The 14,829-nt window shown below is 39.8% G+C and overlaps 2 protein-coding genes across 14 annotated transcripts in view; one reads left to right on the plus strand and one right to left on the minus strand.

The window, feature by feature from the left end:
• Fip1l1 (factor interacting with PAPOLA and CPSF1) overlaps positions 1-14,338 on the plus strand; it is a 63,377-nt gene extending 49,039 nt beyond the window's left edge. For 4 of the 9 annotated variants that reach the window (XM_021163804.2, XM_021163811.2, XM_021163809.2 and 1 more), the window contains 6 exons: positions 957-983; positions 2,917-2,971; positions 4,061-4,116; positions 7,261-7,480; positions 10,599-10,736; positions 11,356-11,670. In XM_021163804.2, the coding sequence (XP_021019463.1) occupies positions 957-983; positions 2,917-2,971; positions 4,061-4,116; positions 7,261-7,480; positions 10,599-10,736; positions 11,356-11,503 (644 nt within the window). In that variant the 3' untranslated portion in view covers positions 11,504-11,670. Of the gene's footprint in view, positions 1-956; positions 984-2,916; positions 2,972-4,060; positions 4,117-7,260; positions 7,481-10,598; positions 10,737-11,355; positions 11,721-12,082 lie in introns of those variants that run through there. The other 5 variants (XM_021163808.1, XM_021163810.1, XM_021163813.1 and 2 more) reach the window with 3 other exon arrangements.
• Lnx1 (ligand of numb-protein X 1) overlaps positions 12,622-14,829 on the minus strand; it is a 108,281-nt gene continuing 106,073 nt past the window's right edge. For all 5 annotated transcript variants that reach the window (XM_029477992.1, XM_029477991.1, XM_021163798.2 and 2 more), the window contains 2 exons: positions 13,294-13,452; positions 12,622-12,928 (listed from right to left, as the gene is read on the minus strand). In XM_029477992.1, coding sequence (XP_029333852.1) covers positions 12,793-12,928; positions 13,294-13,452 — 295 coding nt within the window. In that variant the 3' untranslated portion in view covers positions 12,622-12,792. The remainder of the gene's footprint in view (positions 12,929-13,293; positions 13,453-14,829) is intronic.

The raw sequence follows: 14,829 nt of genomic DNA on the forward strand, positions 1-14,829 counted from the left end.
TTTGATTGCCCCCTCCTTTGAGCTATTTTGACACTGTTTTAAAGATAGGATTTAATAAAACTGGACAATGGAGTTTATAATATAAAACTTTTAATGAGAAGGTTGTTTCAAATTTTTTTCTTGTTTTGTTATTTGAGATCACTATTTTTTTTTCAACTAAAAGTAGTTCCAGTTTGCATGTTGGCTTTCATGTATTTCTTAAATTTTGGATTTAATTTTAGATGCTTATTACTTATCAGGAACATTTGGCCAGTGTAAATTTAGAATGTTCATGTATAGTTTATTTCTTAAAGTTTATAATGTTTACACATAGTAGAGAATACTCATTTTATTTTGCTAACACCTCTAAAAGGCAGTCATCTATCTATGCTTACATTAGTGTGTGTTTGTGTATGTGTGTGTGTACGTTGTCTGTCTGTCTGTCTGCCCATATAAGTTTCCTGTACCCTTTCTACTTCCACAAATCAAAGAAAGCATTGACTATTGGCTCCTGGTTATAGCAGTAAAACAGGTTTCACACTTGAGTAGCCCACACTGGCCTTTTCAAAAGTGGATGATAGCCTGAATCTTTCTTTCCCTGCAGGATTTCCACTAAAATGTTAAACTAACAAAACCGAATTCTCGTGACCAAATTTAGTGAGCTTTTCAACGTTACGGAGTTTGATTTTGTGTATCACAAGTGTGCTTTTTTTTAAGTGATGTGCCTTTTAACTTCATTTGTGATTCCAACTAGTGGGACAATCTTGTTATGGAGTTGTTAGACTAGTTTTTCATCAGGAAAGTTGGATGCTGTATTTGAATTGTTGGTTCACAAGAAAACGGAGCGCTTCTCTTGAGTGCTAAGCCAGGACCCGGAGTCAGGGGTTTTATTTCAAAGTTTGTTTTGGTGATGGCATAAAAACATAACAGGTTCTGAAATCCAGTTACTATATTAAATTTCATCACTTGTTTTTTAGGTATTCCAATAACTGTACCACCTCCAGGTAAAACCTTTTTCATGTCTTCTCCATCATTGTTAATGAACATGAAATTTCAAGCTTTATAGTTACAGGAGGGCCGGTGTTGATGTGGTTAGAATGTACACTAGCTCACCGGGATTTCAAGGTCCTATTTTCAGCTCTGCCTTTGCTTCATTCCAGCACTAAGACAGTTTGGTTTTCTTAAACTTGTCTTACCCATGTCTATAGAATTCGAAATTCTCACCTTCACAGTCTGTGAGGAAAAACGGTAGATGATGTAAAGTAAAATTGCTGTTTGAAAAGCCTTTTAGATCATTGACTTTTATTATATGTAAAAGTGATTCAAAAAGAAAAGAAAAAATTTATCTTGACTTTATCATGGTTTCTGGTTGTTTACCCACTGTCATAATTTCATTGTCATGAGAAAATACGTTTTAGCCAACACAGCAATTGTATGGCTTAATAACTAGCTGAGCACTTGTTCTTAGAGTGGTGAATATTGGGCCTTGGGATGGTGTAGTCAGTAGGAGCGTTTGTGTAGCCCAGCCTGTCCTTTCCATTTCTGTCAGTTACTTTTTACAGTATAATGGTGGAAAGATTAGTTACGGAGTTCAGTGTAAAAACCAAGGAGTGTGAAGAACGTCAGTAGTGATTTTGCTGAGGAGAGTGGGTCTCAATTCAAAACTAACTGGATGAGCAGAAAACGAAGTTTAGATTGCAAAGGTTAGTTCCTGCCTAGCTAGGACTACCAGTCACTGACTGTGGATGTGGCTGAGAAAAGGCTGAGCAGAGGAAGGCTACGGGACTGTTGTATCTGTAGTCTGAAAGACAGTCTGGCTGTGAGCCTCTGTTGTGTATGACGTGGACTCGAGGACTCCTGCTGTAACTGCCAAGCCTGGGCTCGTCTTGATGTTAGTAGAAGAGGGACAGAGTGACAAGCATAGTAAACTTACATAGTCTGAAAAGGGGCTAAAGAGTGATTTAATGAAGTCTGAGAAGAATGAGAGAACTGAGATTCGTGTCCCCAGAGAGCACTGAGAAGGAGGCATTGAGTCATCAGGAAAGTTGCCAATAAGTAGAAGATAGTTGGGGTATAGAAGTGGACTTGTCTCCATCAGGACGTGAACTTGAGGGCAAAGGATTGAGACTGTTGAATTTGATGCATTTCCTAATAGTGGAGGTTCTTAAAACCTGGGGAAAAAATAGGTCTCTTGAATTGTGGAACTGTGAAGTCTTGCTTGGGCTGTGGTGCTGTGTCATACTCTGAAAGTATAGAGGAGATGACATGCTGAGTGAGGCCCCTTTTAGCCGTGTTGTTCTGTGGCATTTCATGTAGCTATGTAAGTGATTTAGGGTGCTGACCACACAAGACAAAAGTACAGATTATTTGCCTCCAGACTAATCAAAAAATTCCATTATGTGCCTTGCTTTGTAAAGTAGTCTGTTGGGTTCTGTTATTTAAAGAACATTTCATGTCAGATTTTATTGCTATGAACACATCTATTTACTGGCTAGATTTGATTTACAAATGACATGCTTTAAAGGAAGTTCTATCAATCTGAGACTGAATACTTTTCAATGAGGTAAATGCTATTTTATTTGTGTTTCTTCAAAACATAATCTGATGGCAACACTGCTACTGTATATTTTATGTGGAAAAGGTAAGGCTCTGAAAGTAACTTTCTTAGACAGACAAAATGGGCTGTGTGTGGTGCTGAAAATAAGACCGGGTGTCCTGACAGTTTGTGCTCTGTGTGTTAGACCAGACTGTTAATTAACAACGTTATTGCTCTAAAAACCTGTTTATAAGTTTCAGCTTTATGTTTTCCTGTTCGTTATGACGTAGTGAAGCACGTTTGTGTCCTCAGAAAATATTAGTGATACTCAGCAACTGTGTTTCACTCTTAATATTACATATGTGTCCTGTTAATATCTTACTTTTGCTTAAATGTTTCAGGTTTTCCCCCTCCACCAGGCGCCCCACCTCCATCTCTTATACCAACAATAGAAAGGTAAAGCATTGTGGTGCTCTGAGTTGTTGATCACTGACAGCCTTGCAGCAGAGCCTTACAAATATGTCTCTGCTTGCATTTTCTAATAGATATAGCACCTGTCTGTACATAAGTTTAATCTGTATTAATTACTTTTATGAAATTATAGCCTAATATCAAAACAGGGAAAAGAAAAAGAAAAACAGTTTGTTAAAAATTATTAATAATAAATGTTTATCTATTGGAAAGAGGAAAGAACAGCTGTTACTGTACTGTAATAAAAAGAAAAGCTGTTTTCTTCCCACTACCGTGCTGCATCTCTGTTTCCTTATGGACCGACCGAGCTGTCCCCTAAGGCAGTAGCCTTATTTTCTCCTGTCTTGTACTTAGTTTTCTTAGCTAAGACCTCCTGTATTGAAGAGTATTCCCCCGACAGTTTGTGTTTACCTCTTAGGATTTCCCATCAGTGTGGCTAGCTTACTGTCTCTCTAGACTTCATTGTGCGGATTAGAAGGGCACACAGCTCAGCAGGCAGAACTCACTAGTGAACGGCAGCTATTCCATTACTTCACTCTGAGTGTCGATAGTCTAAAAAGTCAGAGTCCAACTATGTAAAAGCAAAGGAAAATTGGGTTCACTTAGTATGGTGGCATCTAGCCATCCGTGTAGTTTTCAAAGTGCTGCTCCAGGAAGCAAATTGTGAGAGGTGAGGATGTAGTTGTCATCATGTTCTTATTAAATACACACTTGTTTCTCAATCAGAATGTTCTATCTAATGTACTAATTACTGAGGATTTATAACTTAGAGTCATTAAACCCAATTTTTTAAGATTAAATTTTAAACCTCAAACATTTCTTTAGTCTCTGATTGTCCCTATCTCACTGAGCCAGCTGAAATTGATTGCATGAGTTAGGCTGAACAGTACCAGCAAGTAGCTACTGGGTCTAAGGTTTTTGAGGTAAAAAAAAGTCTATGCTATATTAAAAATAACAAGACCTTGTAACAGATTTTCAGACTTAATTGTGCCTTGCTCTCCTTTTGTTTCCATTGAACTATTAAGATTGAATACATATTTGCATTAGATATAAAGATAGTTCTTTCCTCCACAGTGGCCATTCCTCTGGGTATGACAGCCGTTCTGCACGAGCGTTTCCCTATGGCAATGGTAAGTTTCTCACCACCGAGATCCACTGCCAATCAGCAGAATATATCTTGGTACTGAAATAGAAACATGTTTTTTTGGCTTAAGTTAGCAGAGTCACTAAGAAATAGCAGTTGAAAGAATTAGGTCTGTATATCTGACAGACTGCTTTCAGAAGCCTGGTCTACAGAGTGAGTTCCAGGACAACCAAAGCTACACAGAGAAACCCTGTCTCAAAAAAACAAAAAACAAAAAAAAAATTATGGCACAATAGGTATTGCAAGCTCAGCTCATCCTGAAGCTGTTTAGGATTTATCTCAGGCTCATATATATACACATATATGAATTTTTGTTGTTGCTGCTAAAAATGCTAGTGATGACTCGAGCCCTTCAGTGAGTCAGTCTTTTTGTTTGTGAAGGGTCTTGCTTCCGTCGGGGTGGTGGCTGTTAGCTGTGGCAATATCTTAATATTATAGTGGAGTTTCCTATATGTTGCATTTTTTATGAAGGATTCTCCTGTAGCAACGCGATGCTACTTGATGGTGCCTTTCTCCCAGAGTAGGATGACTTCAACCTCTCATAGACTGCCACTGCCTCAGGAACTAAGGTCATATGCTATTTTAGCTCCACTTGAGTTCTCTTGCCATATTCCTTTTTGCGGGTTCTTTCTCCAATGAGGTCCTGAGTCCCTGCAATGGACACTGAGCAGGTCAACAGGTGGGGAGAACAACCCTGTACACAGTTGTTAGGTGAAACCCACTCACAAAGACAGACACAAGCATGGTGAGCTTGTCTCACCGTGTGGCATGAAAGAGAAGCTTACAAGAGTCTGAATTAGATGGCGTCTGCAGCAAAGATAGTAAATGAGAGATCCAAAACTACCCGTTGAGTGCCCATTCCTAAGTGGACCTCTGAGTCACCCATGGAAGGGTCAGGTTGGAGGAGATAGGGTGGAATTCTGTAAAGCACTGCCTGTCCTCCAGGTATGACACAGCCATTGCACTCACACATGAACTTTGATCAAAGCAAATAACCAGGCCCATCAGCATTCCATAAGAGGTCCCACCTTACCCTAGGGTGTGGATGCAGCTGGTCACTCAGCTAGGGGGGAGGGGCATTTCATAGCCAGTGTGCCTGTAAATAATACCCCATCCATGCTACTGTAAGAAACTCTAGTTAAGCCAGGCAGTGGTTGGCGCACACCTTTAATCCCAGCACTTGGGAGGTAGAGGCAGACGAATTTCTGAGTTTGAGACAAGCCTGGTCTACAGAGTGAGTTTCAGGATAGTCAGGGCTACACAGAGAAACCCTGTCTCGAGAAAAAAAAAAAAAAATTCTAGTTAAACTCATTGGTTCTGACTAATTGAATAGATTAGTGGCTCAGGCTGTGGTTCCGTGATAGAATATATGAGTGTATGAGTGAGGGCCTGGGTTCAGTCCCCACTGCTGAAAGGATAATGAAATAAAGCCAATAATAATGAGAAGACCTAGTGCTAGGTCTCCAGGCTAATGATCTCCTGTGATGAATAAAGAAAGCAAGAGATGTACCTGAGCCTTTGTGGACTTGACTTCCTGCTTGTGGCATATGGGAACAGGTAGAGAGCTTTTCTTAGATATGTGGCTTCTCAAATGCCTTTACCTCATCACCATTCATGGGACCTGTGTTTCAGAGTAGCATGGCTAGTCTCTCTACAGCACTCATCCGGAAGTGGACATTATGATGGCCTGTTTCCACCATTGAAGGTGGAAGAAATATTTATGGACTTAGAAAGCATTTCTGTGGTAGAATCTGTCCTGGTGCCATGCTTAGTCGTTAGACTGAAAGTCAAACATTCCCCTAAGGCTGTGGGTTTACCTCGAGGCACCTGTCCAGCTCTTTTCTAAGTGTCCCAGTGTTAGCCACCATTTTCACAATCTCTACCATCTCCAGCAGGGTACAAGATCCCTCCCTCTTTTGTAACCCTGTAGCAATACAAAATAATTGTTGAATCATGAGCTCTGTGGTTGCCTGTGCTTGGATCTTGGGTCCAGCTTACCTTAGATAACCTTGGATGAATTAGAATATTTTCGTCTTGTAAACTGGAGCTAGAGTTGAAGTTTAGCACAGTATCTATGATATGTAAGCATTCCCTAAGCATCATTCATTGAGTTCGTCTGTTTGGGTTTTACCTTTTCGATGGCATCGGGAGTTTCTGTCACTCTGTCCCATGTGTTTGCTTCAGTACAGGTGAGACAGCAACTAGCCCATATCAGAAAGTCATACCTGATAGCACTGGCCCAGCCTTGGAGAATTCTTTCAAATGGATAATTAAGAACTCAACTCCTTCTCAGAGTGACGGGTGTTTGTTTTACTGTTAGGGAGTAGGATCTCCCACTGACTGACTGTATAGCTACCAGCTCTCCTTCCAGGGACAAGCCTTTAGTTAAAAGCTAATTATAAAACTGAGAGAAGGAGAGGAAGGGATTCCCCTAATCTTAGCCAGGTGAAGCTTTACAATAAAGGCAACAGACAGAGCTTCTTTGCTGTTCTGTTTTTACCTTCGTTTTATTTATTTTAGATTTTATAATTCATCCTTGTACCCCTGAGCAACATAAAATAATATCTTCGCTGTATGTGATCTGAAGACTGCTTATGAAGTGAGACCTAGTTTAAAAATCAGTTTTTTAAGAATATTAGGAGACAAGCTTTTTTAAAATCATTATTTTGGCTCACAGATTAAAGGTTCACACCCATAACTTAGCCCATGACTCTTAAGCCTAGTGTGGTGGTGGTGTATAATGAAGCCACACCATTCACCTGATGGCAGGACAGAAATGAATCAAAGAAGAAGAGACTTGTGACCCACAGTCCTCCTGAAGAGCGTGTTCCCTGTAACCCAGTTTCATATAGATAGGCCCAGTCTCTCTGTTTAAAGAAATATTTAAAATTTATTTTATTTTTTGAGAATGAGTATTTTGCCTATATGTCAACCACAAGCATCCTTGGTGCCCATGGAAAACAGAAGAGTAGTCAGATACCCTGGAACTGGAGTTAAGATGGTTGTGAGGTGCCCTGTGGGTGCTGGGGAACAAACAGTGTCTTCTTGTTTCTGTTTTTGATATTGGAAAGTAAGCAGAGTATAATGCTGCATCCCATAACCTGTGCCTTTAATGTGCTTTTTCCTTTAGTCGCCTTTCCCCACCTTACCAGTTCTGCTCCCTCATGGCCTAGCCTTGTGGACACCACCAAGCAGTGGGACTATTATGCACGGAGAGAAAAAGACCGAGATCGAGACCGGGAGAGAGACCGAGACAGAGAGCGAGAGCGGGACCGGGACAGAGAAAGGGAACGCACCCGGGAGCGGGAGCGAGAGCGCGACCACAGCCCCACCCCAAGTGTTTTCAACAGGTTTGTTGGGTGTGCGGGGCCTTGAGTGCACTTCATTTTTACTCAGTTTTATTTGCTGTGAGGAGATGAATTCCAGTTCACCTGGGAAAGGAGTATTCAAGGTGTGGTTAGAAAAGCCATTTTGAAATCATACTCATTTGTTCTTGAGGATTCCAAGTACTGTAAGCAGCAATTTTCACACCATGTTGTTCACTTGGCCTTTAAAGGAAGTTTATATCACCTCACAGGTTTCCGTCTTGTCACCTAAACATGATTTCTCAATGATTGCTTATGATTAGGCCACATGAAGAATCGAGTACCTGCAGAGCCATGTACTCTTCAAGCTAGTCTCGATCCTGTGTTAGATAAGTTTAATTAGTTGGTAATTCATATACAGTCCTAATATATATTGTTTTCAAATAAAATTTCCACTTTATGTATTGTGAGTTAAAAAATACCGATTTACTGATTGTCCCATTTATTTTTTTTTAATGTCTCATTCATGTGAGTGACATTTTGAGTCCTGTTCTAAGCCAGAAATAGTGCTGTTTCCTAAAATACATAAATATTCATACATTGTCTTTACACATTAAATTCATAGAACTGTTAAGCTGACTCAAAGAGTGTATGACAAAGGACTAGAAAAGATGATGAAAATACCTTTTCTCCCACCCTGTTTTCTCATGACTTGACACATAGTAGATATTTAATACAACTTTATTGATCAAATAGGTAAATGACAGTATAGCATGTACATGTAAGTGGGACGGACAGTGCTGGCCACAGCCACCGACACGCACAGCTCTGCCTATGTTCAAGGGCAGGAGTTTTTTCAGGAAGTTGTCTAGTTTCCAATGTGGTTGAAATGTACCTCTGAAGTAGCATATTGTCTGTAAAATGTATGTGTCACAGTCAAGGATCTTAGTGCAGAAATGCCTTGGAAGAAGATTCTTGCATCGCACACCGTATGCACACACGCACAGGGGCTGCTGACTTTCTGCTAAATTGGAAAATGTTAGTGGTTAAACCATGTGTTCATTTTCAGGTTGCTGAGTTTTAAGGCATTACTTAAATTTAAGAAAAAGCTTGAGGCCAGAAAAGCAAAAGGTAGAGGAGTTCTCTGTTCTCACTTGTCCTAGGGAAATTGTCCTAGGACATACTCATGGGAGGTAAAAGCTGTTTCTAAAGACTGACAAAAATATTCTAAAAGCAAAACATATGTAGTATGTGTCGCATTACAAATTACAGGGTCACTGTTTTGAAAATTAGAGAGCAGTTTTAACATCTGTTTTTAAGGCAGTTTAATTGAGGGCCAGAAATAAGACTGGTTGCTATAGGATGTTAGAAAATGTGCTCTAACGAGTTCCAGGCCTGGAGTGACCTTTGCACTATGGCGAGTATCAGAAGGGATGGGGCGCGGCTGCTGTTTTCATGAAGGGCCAACTCCCCAACAATCTGTTGCTCATGTGACTGTCTACAGCATTCAAGGGCACCAAGAATTGGCTCGAGGGCAAAGGGAAAAGAGGGGCTACACATAATGAGCTGTGCAGTAACTGGCCGTCGGTATTTCATGCAAGCTTAGTTGGAGTCATTACAAAGAAAACCTCATTTGTTGATGGATTTAGTTATAATATTCATTTGTCTCTGTACTGGTTTTTGTTTTTACCTTGGAGAGAATTATTAGAGCCCCAGAAACCTTTATAGGAAATAGTCTGCTTCTGAAATGTAAGCACTAAACTCCTTGAAGAATTCCATGTCTTTATGATGTGCTCTGTGCACATGGTCATCCCCTGGAGCCCCTGAGAGCTCAGAGGACAACTCGCAGGGGTCAATTCCATCCTCTACAATATGAAGACTGAGGATCAAACTTAGGTGCCACCTGGCAGCAAGTACCTTTCCCCACTGATGTCCTTTCAGGGCAAGAATTCCACTCACTGACTGCTTACTCTCACACCAAGCACTTTATAAACATTCCTGTTGGTCTCAAGGAAACCTTGAAAAGATTGACAGATGAGAAGCCTTGAGGTTTAAAGGAGTGAAGTTCAGCATTCCTGGGGCTCAGGCTTAGGTCACGCTGCGCATGTATGTGCACACTGCCGCTCTGCACTGCCTGTCAGTAGTATGGCTGTACAGTCTTAATATATCCCAGTCATTATTTGGGCAGCAGTGTGTTCTGGCACTGTAAATATCATTACTAACCACTCCTTTTGCTAGGTGGTCACAGGCTGGTTTGTTCTTCTCTACAGCGTATGCTTTCCCCTGAGCCTGTTATTCCCAGGCAGATTCTTGAGCATCTTGTTGCTGCATACAAATTCCTAATTATTTTTTAAAACTAAAGCTTTTGACAGTATTCTAAAAGATGTTTATTTTAAATAACAGAATTGTCTAATACTGGGTTTTAAAATCTTGAATTTTGTGTCAGGCACAAAAAAGGGAAAAGCCCCGCATGGTAGTACATGTGTGTAATCCCCAGAAAATAAGCTGTAATTTGTATGCATGCATTTGAAGTTTTTAGCCACATGTCATCATTAATGTACACAGAAGGCAGGGACAGAGACGGGTGCGGGTGAGGTAGCTGAGATATACAGGTTGTGTGGTCTGTGTGGGGATGCAGGTGTTGATGGCTTTCTTTCCTTCATGTTTATTATTCTGCACATGATGCAAGTTGTACTGTGTCTGCTGGTAAAAAGCAAACACTTAAAAAAATTATTAACCTCTTTTGTCTGTCTTCTGTAGAAGCCACTGTGAGCTATATATTCTTGGAATCTTTACTATATGGCCAATGCTTTACAGATAAGATTTTCCCCCATATATCAAAAATATATTATATATATTTATAAAAATGAGAGCAAAAAGAAAAATGAGAGCAAAAGGAAATATCTGTTGATTAAAATTTAAATCAACTACAGGTCTCTTTTTTCCCAGAAATAAAATGTAGCATAATCTCTGTCATTAAAACAGATCTAACAGGATGCCATTATTTTAGGTCCCTGACTTCTTAAGTTACGTGTGACACTGATCTGTGACTTGGCCCAGCAAATACAAGTTAATGTGCTGGCTTCTGTATGACTTGAGGAGCTCTTCCTGTTCAGTCAGCTAAATCATAGTCCTGGTGTCAGCATCTGTACTTCCATTGCAGTGATGAAGAGCGATACAGATACAGGGAGTATGCAGAGAGAGGCTATGAGCGCCATAGAGCTAGTCGGGAGAAAGAAGAGCGGCACAGAGAACGACGTCACAGAGAGAAGGAGGAAACAAGACACAAGTCCTCTCGCAGGTTTGTTCTTTAGTAGTGACCCGGCTCCAAAAAGCTAACTGTAGGCTGTTCCTAAGGGAAAGACCAAGAGCAGCCCAGTGTAGCTCCTTCCTTAGGAGCATCAAAAACAGTTTTTAAATCTAGCGAGGTTGCATTTCTTTTAATATCTTCCAGACAGAATTAGCATGGAATAAAAATGAGATGTCTGGGTGGTTTTTGTTTTACATTATCTGCTTGATAGAGGGGAATTTGGGTATATGACCCAATCTTTATAATAAAATATTAAAATGCTGTTTGGCTTAAGAAAAAAAAAATGGGGCCTGCGGTTTTAAATTAGAATCAATTTTAATTAATGCCCATTGTTTTGGGAAATTTACCCTATAAGATGGTATTTTCCATTCCCGTTGTAAAGACTTTTAGAAAAAGACTTGCCTAAAGTCTTCAAGAACAAAGTAATGGGTACTAGAAATCTGGGATGATATGGGTGAAGATAACCCCCAAATGTAATCTATGTGTAAAATCTCATGCAGAATAAGTCCCCCAAATCAGAAAACAAGTTTATCTGAAACCCAGGCTTACATTAATTGGTTAGACCAGATTGATTGTCTCCATTGTTAAAACACAATTCCTTTTTCTGCAGTAATAGTAGACGTCGCCATGAAAGTGAAGAAGGGGACAGTCACAGAAGACACAAGCACAAAAAGTCTAAAAGAAGTAAAGAAGGAAAAGAGGCTGGCAGCGAGCCAGTCCCAGAACAGGAGAGCACCGAAGCTGCCCCTGCCGAGTAGGCTCCACTTCTTCTGTACGTCAGTCCCAGAAATAGATGCTATAAATCTCCTTATTTTTCTGGATAATGTTTAAGAAATATACCTTTAATCTTGTTCTGTTAGAATGAAACGTTAACTTTTTTCTTTTCCAAAATAAAAGTGTGCATTTTTTTGTGTTAAGTTAAAAAGCTTTGTCTTGTAATATTTAAAGAATAAAAGACAGAAGTGACTTTATATCTAAGAAAGTAATGTGAATTAAGTCATCAGGGGATTTAGAGCTAAGGTTGACCATGTGATCACGGGATGGTGAAGGCCAGGGCCTCACCCTGGCTAGCTTTCTGGTTAGTGGGATACTGTTGCAGAAGAGGCGTTGCCCTGCAAGACGCCCTCTTAACATGAAGCCAGGCTTCATCTTACTGCTGGGACACTCGTGCATCTTCAAGAACTTGGACCCAGTCTTGATATCACAGTTTTTGATAGCAGGTTTTCAGTGTTCTGAATTTGAGTCCATAGTAACTAAGTGGACTATTTGTATATCTAAATTCATAAATGGTATGAGGCATTTGGGTACCCCTGTGATGAAACTTGTGTGCTTCCCAGCAGGCACATGAACCTGACTGGCAGAGCATCAGACCACTCCATGGCCATCTGTCTGAGCAAGGATCAAGGCGCTCTGGCTGCTGTTAATATGTTTTCCGAGGATCAGCGGTAGCGTAGGATGTGGGGGATTTTTTTATATTGTTTCCATATTAAGAATAAAAATAAACTCAGCGACAGTAGTGTTAGATCAGTCATTTCTCATTAAAACCAGAGCACAGGTTAAACTCTGGACTAACCCCAAGAGGCATTCTAGAGCAGCGATGGGGCTAGGAGCCTAGTGTGTGAAAGATGAGGCAGTTAGAGCCACCAGTAAGAGGACTGCTCTCACTTAGAAGATACCCATTTCTCATTGAAATCCTCCGCCATTAAGCTTAAATGCCCATAATACGCTCTGTCTTTCAACTCTACTTATACCACATTTGTAATCGACTTGAATTAAGTGTGGCATACAAACCATGTAAGTCTTTATGGGCTTTTTATTGAATTAAAAATATATAAACTTAAAAGATTTGGAGTAATAAGAAATCCTCTACACCAAATAAAAATTATCACTAGTTTTTATTTTTGAGAACAGTCTCTGAGGTGTAACTTTTCATAATATCATACTTTTCTGGCATTTTTTACAATATATTCTTTAAATATAAAAATTGACAAGATAAATACAATTTTACTTAGCCTATCTGTGGTTTTTCTAAGATCCATCATTGATTTTATAAAAAAGTACCAGGCCAAGAAGCAATGGTCAGAGTAATTCTCCCTTTAAGTTCCTTGAGCATCCTGGCCAAGCAAGCGTGTATCATACCCGATGTACTTCTACCGTTGACAGCGAGAAGAATGTCACCACATCTAAAAAGAACACAGCACTGAGATCAGAACCACTTCATGGTTGAAGCTCCTCAAAGGGACTTGGGTGGTCCTAGGGTTTGCCATATTTGTCCATTTTAATTCTGATCTGAACTTCCCTCTTCACGTAAATTCTTCAAGCTCTACTCGGCTTGCATTAGAAGGTATAGTAGTATATAGGAACTTTCGAGGTAGGACCAAGGCCGGTTATAATTTTGGGTTTCTTACTACCTAACTAGTACACTCATATTTTCATTTCTCACTCTTCAGGAAAGTATATTCTATGCTTTTTCTTTCAAGTGGAGCCAAGTTTTTACATGTAGAAAACAAAAATACTTGAATATTATCTTTTGCTAAGTAATCATTACCTGATTCTTCCATCATTGTATGCAGGTGTTCCTTCGACAATGGACTTGATAAAAAAAGGTTTGTTCCCACTGTATTCTTCATAACCTCCCACAATGCAGAAGCCCAGGCTTCCAGCTGTGTTCCTTCGTAGTATCACATCTTTACAGTTATATAAGTACCTGAAATAGAATGTAATTAATGTCTATTTAAATGAGTTTTGAGTTGTGACTTCTCTCATCCATTTTTTGGGGACACTTTTAAAATGAAAAAAATACTGCATATATCTCCCTCAGGTGACAGCAAATTTTTATGCTCTCAGTCAGCTTTTGTATTTGATCTCTCTTTTCCATAGCTGAATACCCTTTCAACAAAAGGACTTAGTATTATGTTCTATTTGTGTCTCTACTGAGAAAGATGGCCACATTTTTTTGGCTAAGGACAAAATAATGCATGAGCCAAAAGTAGGATATGTCTCGATACTTCTAATGATAACCCACAGTTGAACATATTGAGGGGGTATAATTTTATATACTTGGGGGCTCATATAATTTGTAAAGAAGACAAACATTCTCAGAATTAGCGATTAATTGCAAGGACAATAATTTTAACTTTTGCTAATGAACTTCATTAAGTTGTAAGCTTTCTATTGACCCTTGGAAAATACTAGTTTACTCATACAAACTTAGAAGACTGTAGACAAAGTGAATGGAAACTGGGCCAAAAATAATGGAGTAGTTGTTGGAGTAAAATAACATGGCATAGCTGCAGCAGAGAATACAAAGGGGAGGGAGGAGCACAGCTGGCCTGAGAACCACTACCACCTTCAACTAGGAGAGTCGTGGCTGTCAGACCTAAGTGCAAACAGTTGCATTACAGTAGACAGGGTGTCGGAAGATGGGGGTGGCTCTAGGATCAAAGGATCGACCACATGTGTGTCTATGGTCTAGGACCTGCTTTTGACTGGAAGATAGAGTTTTTATGTTGGTAGAAATGAAGATGTTTTGTTTATAGACTGTACCTTAAAATAATCAGTTGCTTTTTGATAATAAAAATGATCTTGTGAAATATTAAGCAATGAAGTTTGGTCATTACACTGACCTTTCTCGTTATTTAACAACTGGGATGGCTCTTCTTGGTGGTAACTTGATTGCATCTGGAATTAACTAAAACTCAAGTGGCTGGGTTCACCTATGAGGGATTCTTTTTTCTTAATCATTTGAAGTGGGAAGGCCCACTTTTGGTCCAGATCTTATGTGGAGTTAGGAAGATCTACCTTGAATCTGGGCCATGCTGCTGGCAGCCTATGTAAGGACATGAAGAAGGAAGCCTGCTCTCTGTTTGCCTGCTTGCTCTTGCTCTCCCTTGCAAGTCCATTCCTTCACTGGCATTAGAAACTACTTTGAATTCCAGCATATACTAAGGACCATCTGAGACTCCAGCCTCATGGACTAAGCAACTACTGGATTCTTGGACCTTCCATTGGTAGTCAGCCATTGTTGGACACGCTGAACCACACAGCCTGTAAACCATTCATTCATATATATATATATATATAT

The sequence above is a fragment of the Mus caroli genome, chromosome 5, assembly GCF_900094665.2.
Source record: "Mus caroli chromosome 5, CAROLI_EIJ_v1.1, whole genome shotgun sequence".
In the NCBI taxonomy this organism is placed as follows: Eukaryota; Metazoa; Chordata; class Mammalia; order Rodentia; family Muridae; genus Mus; species Mus caroli.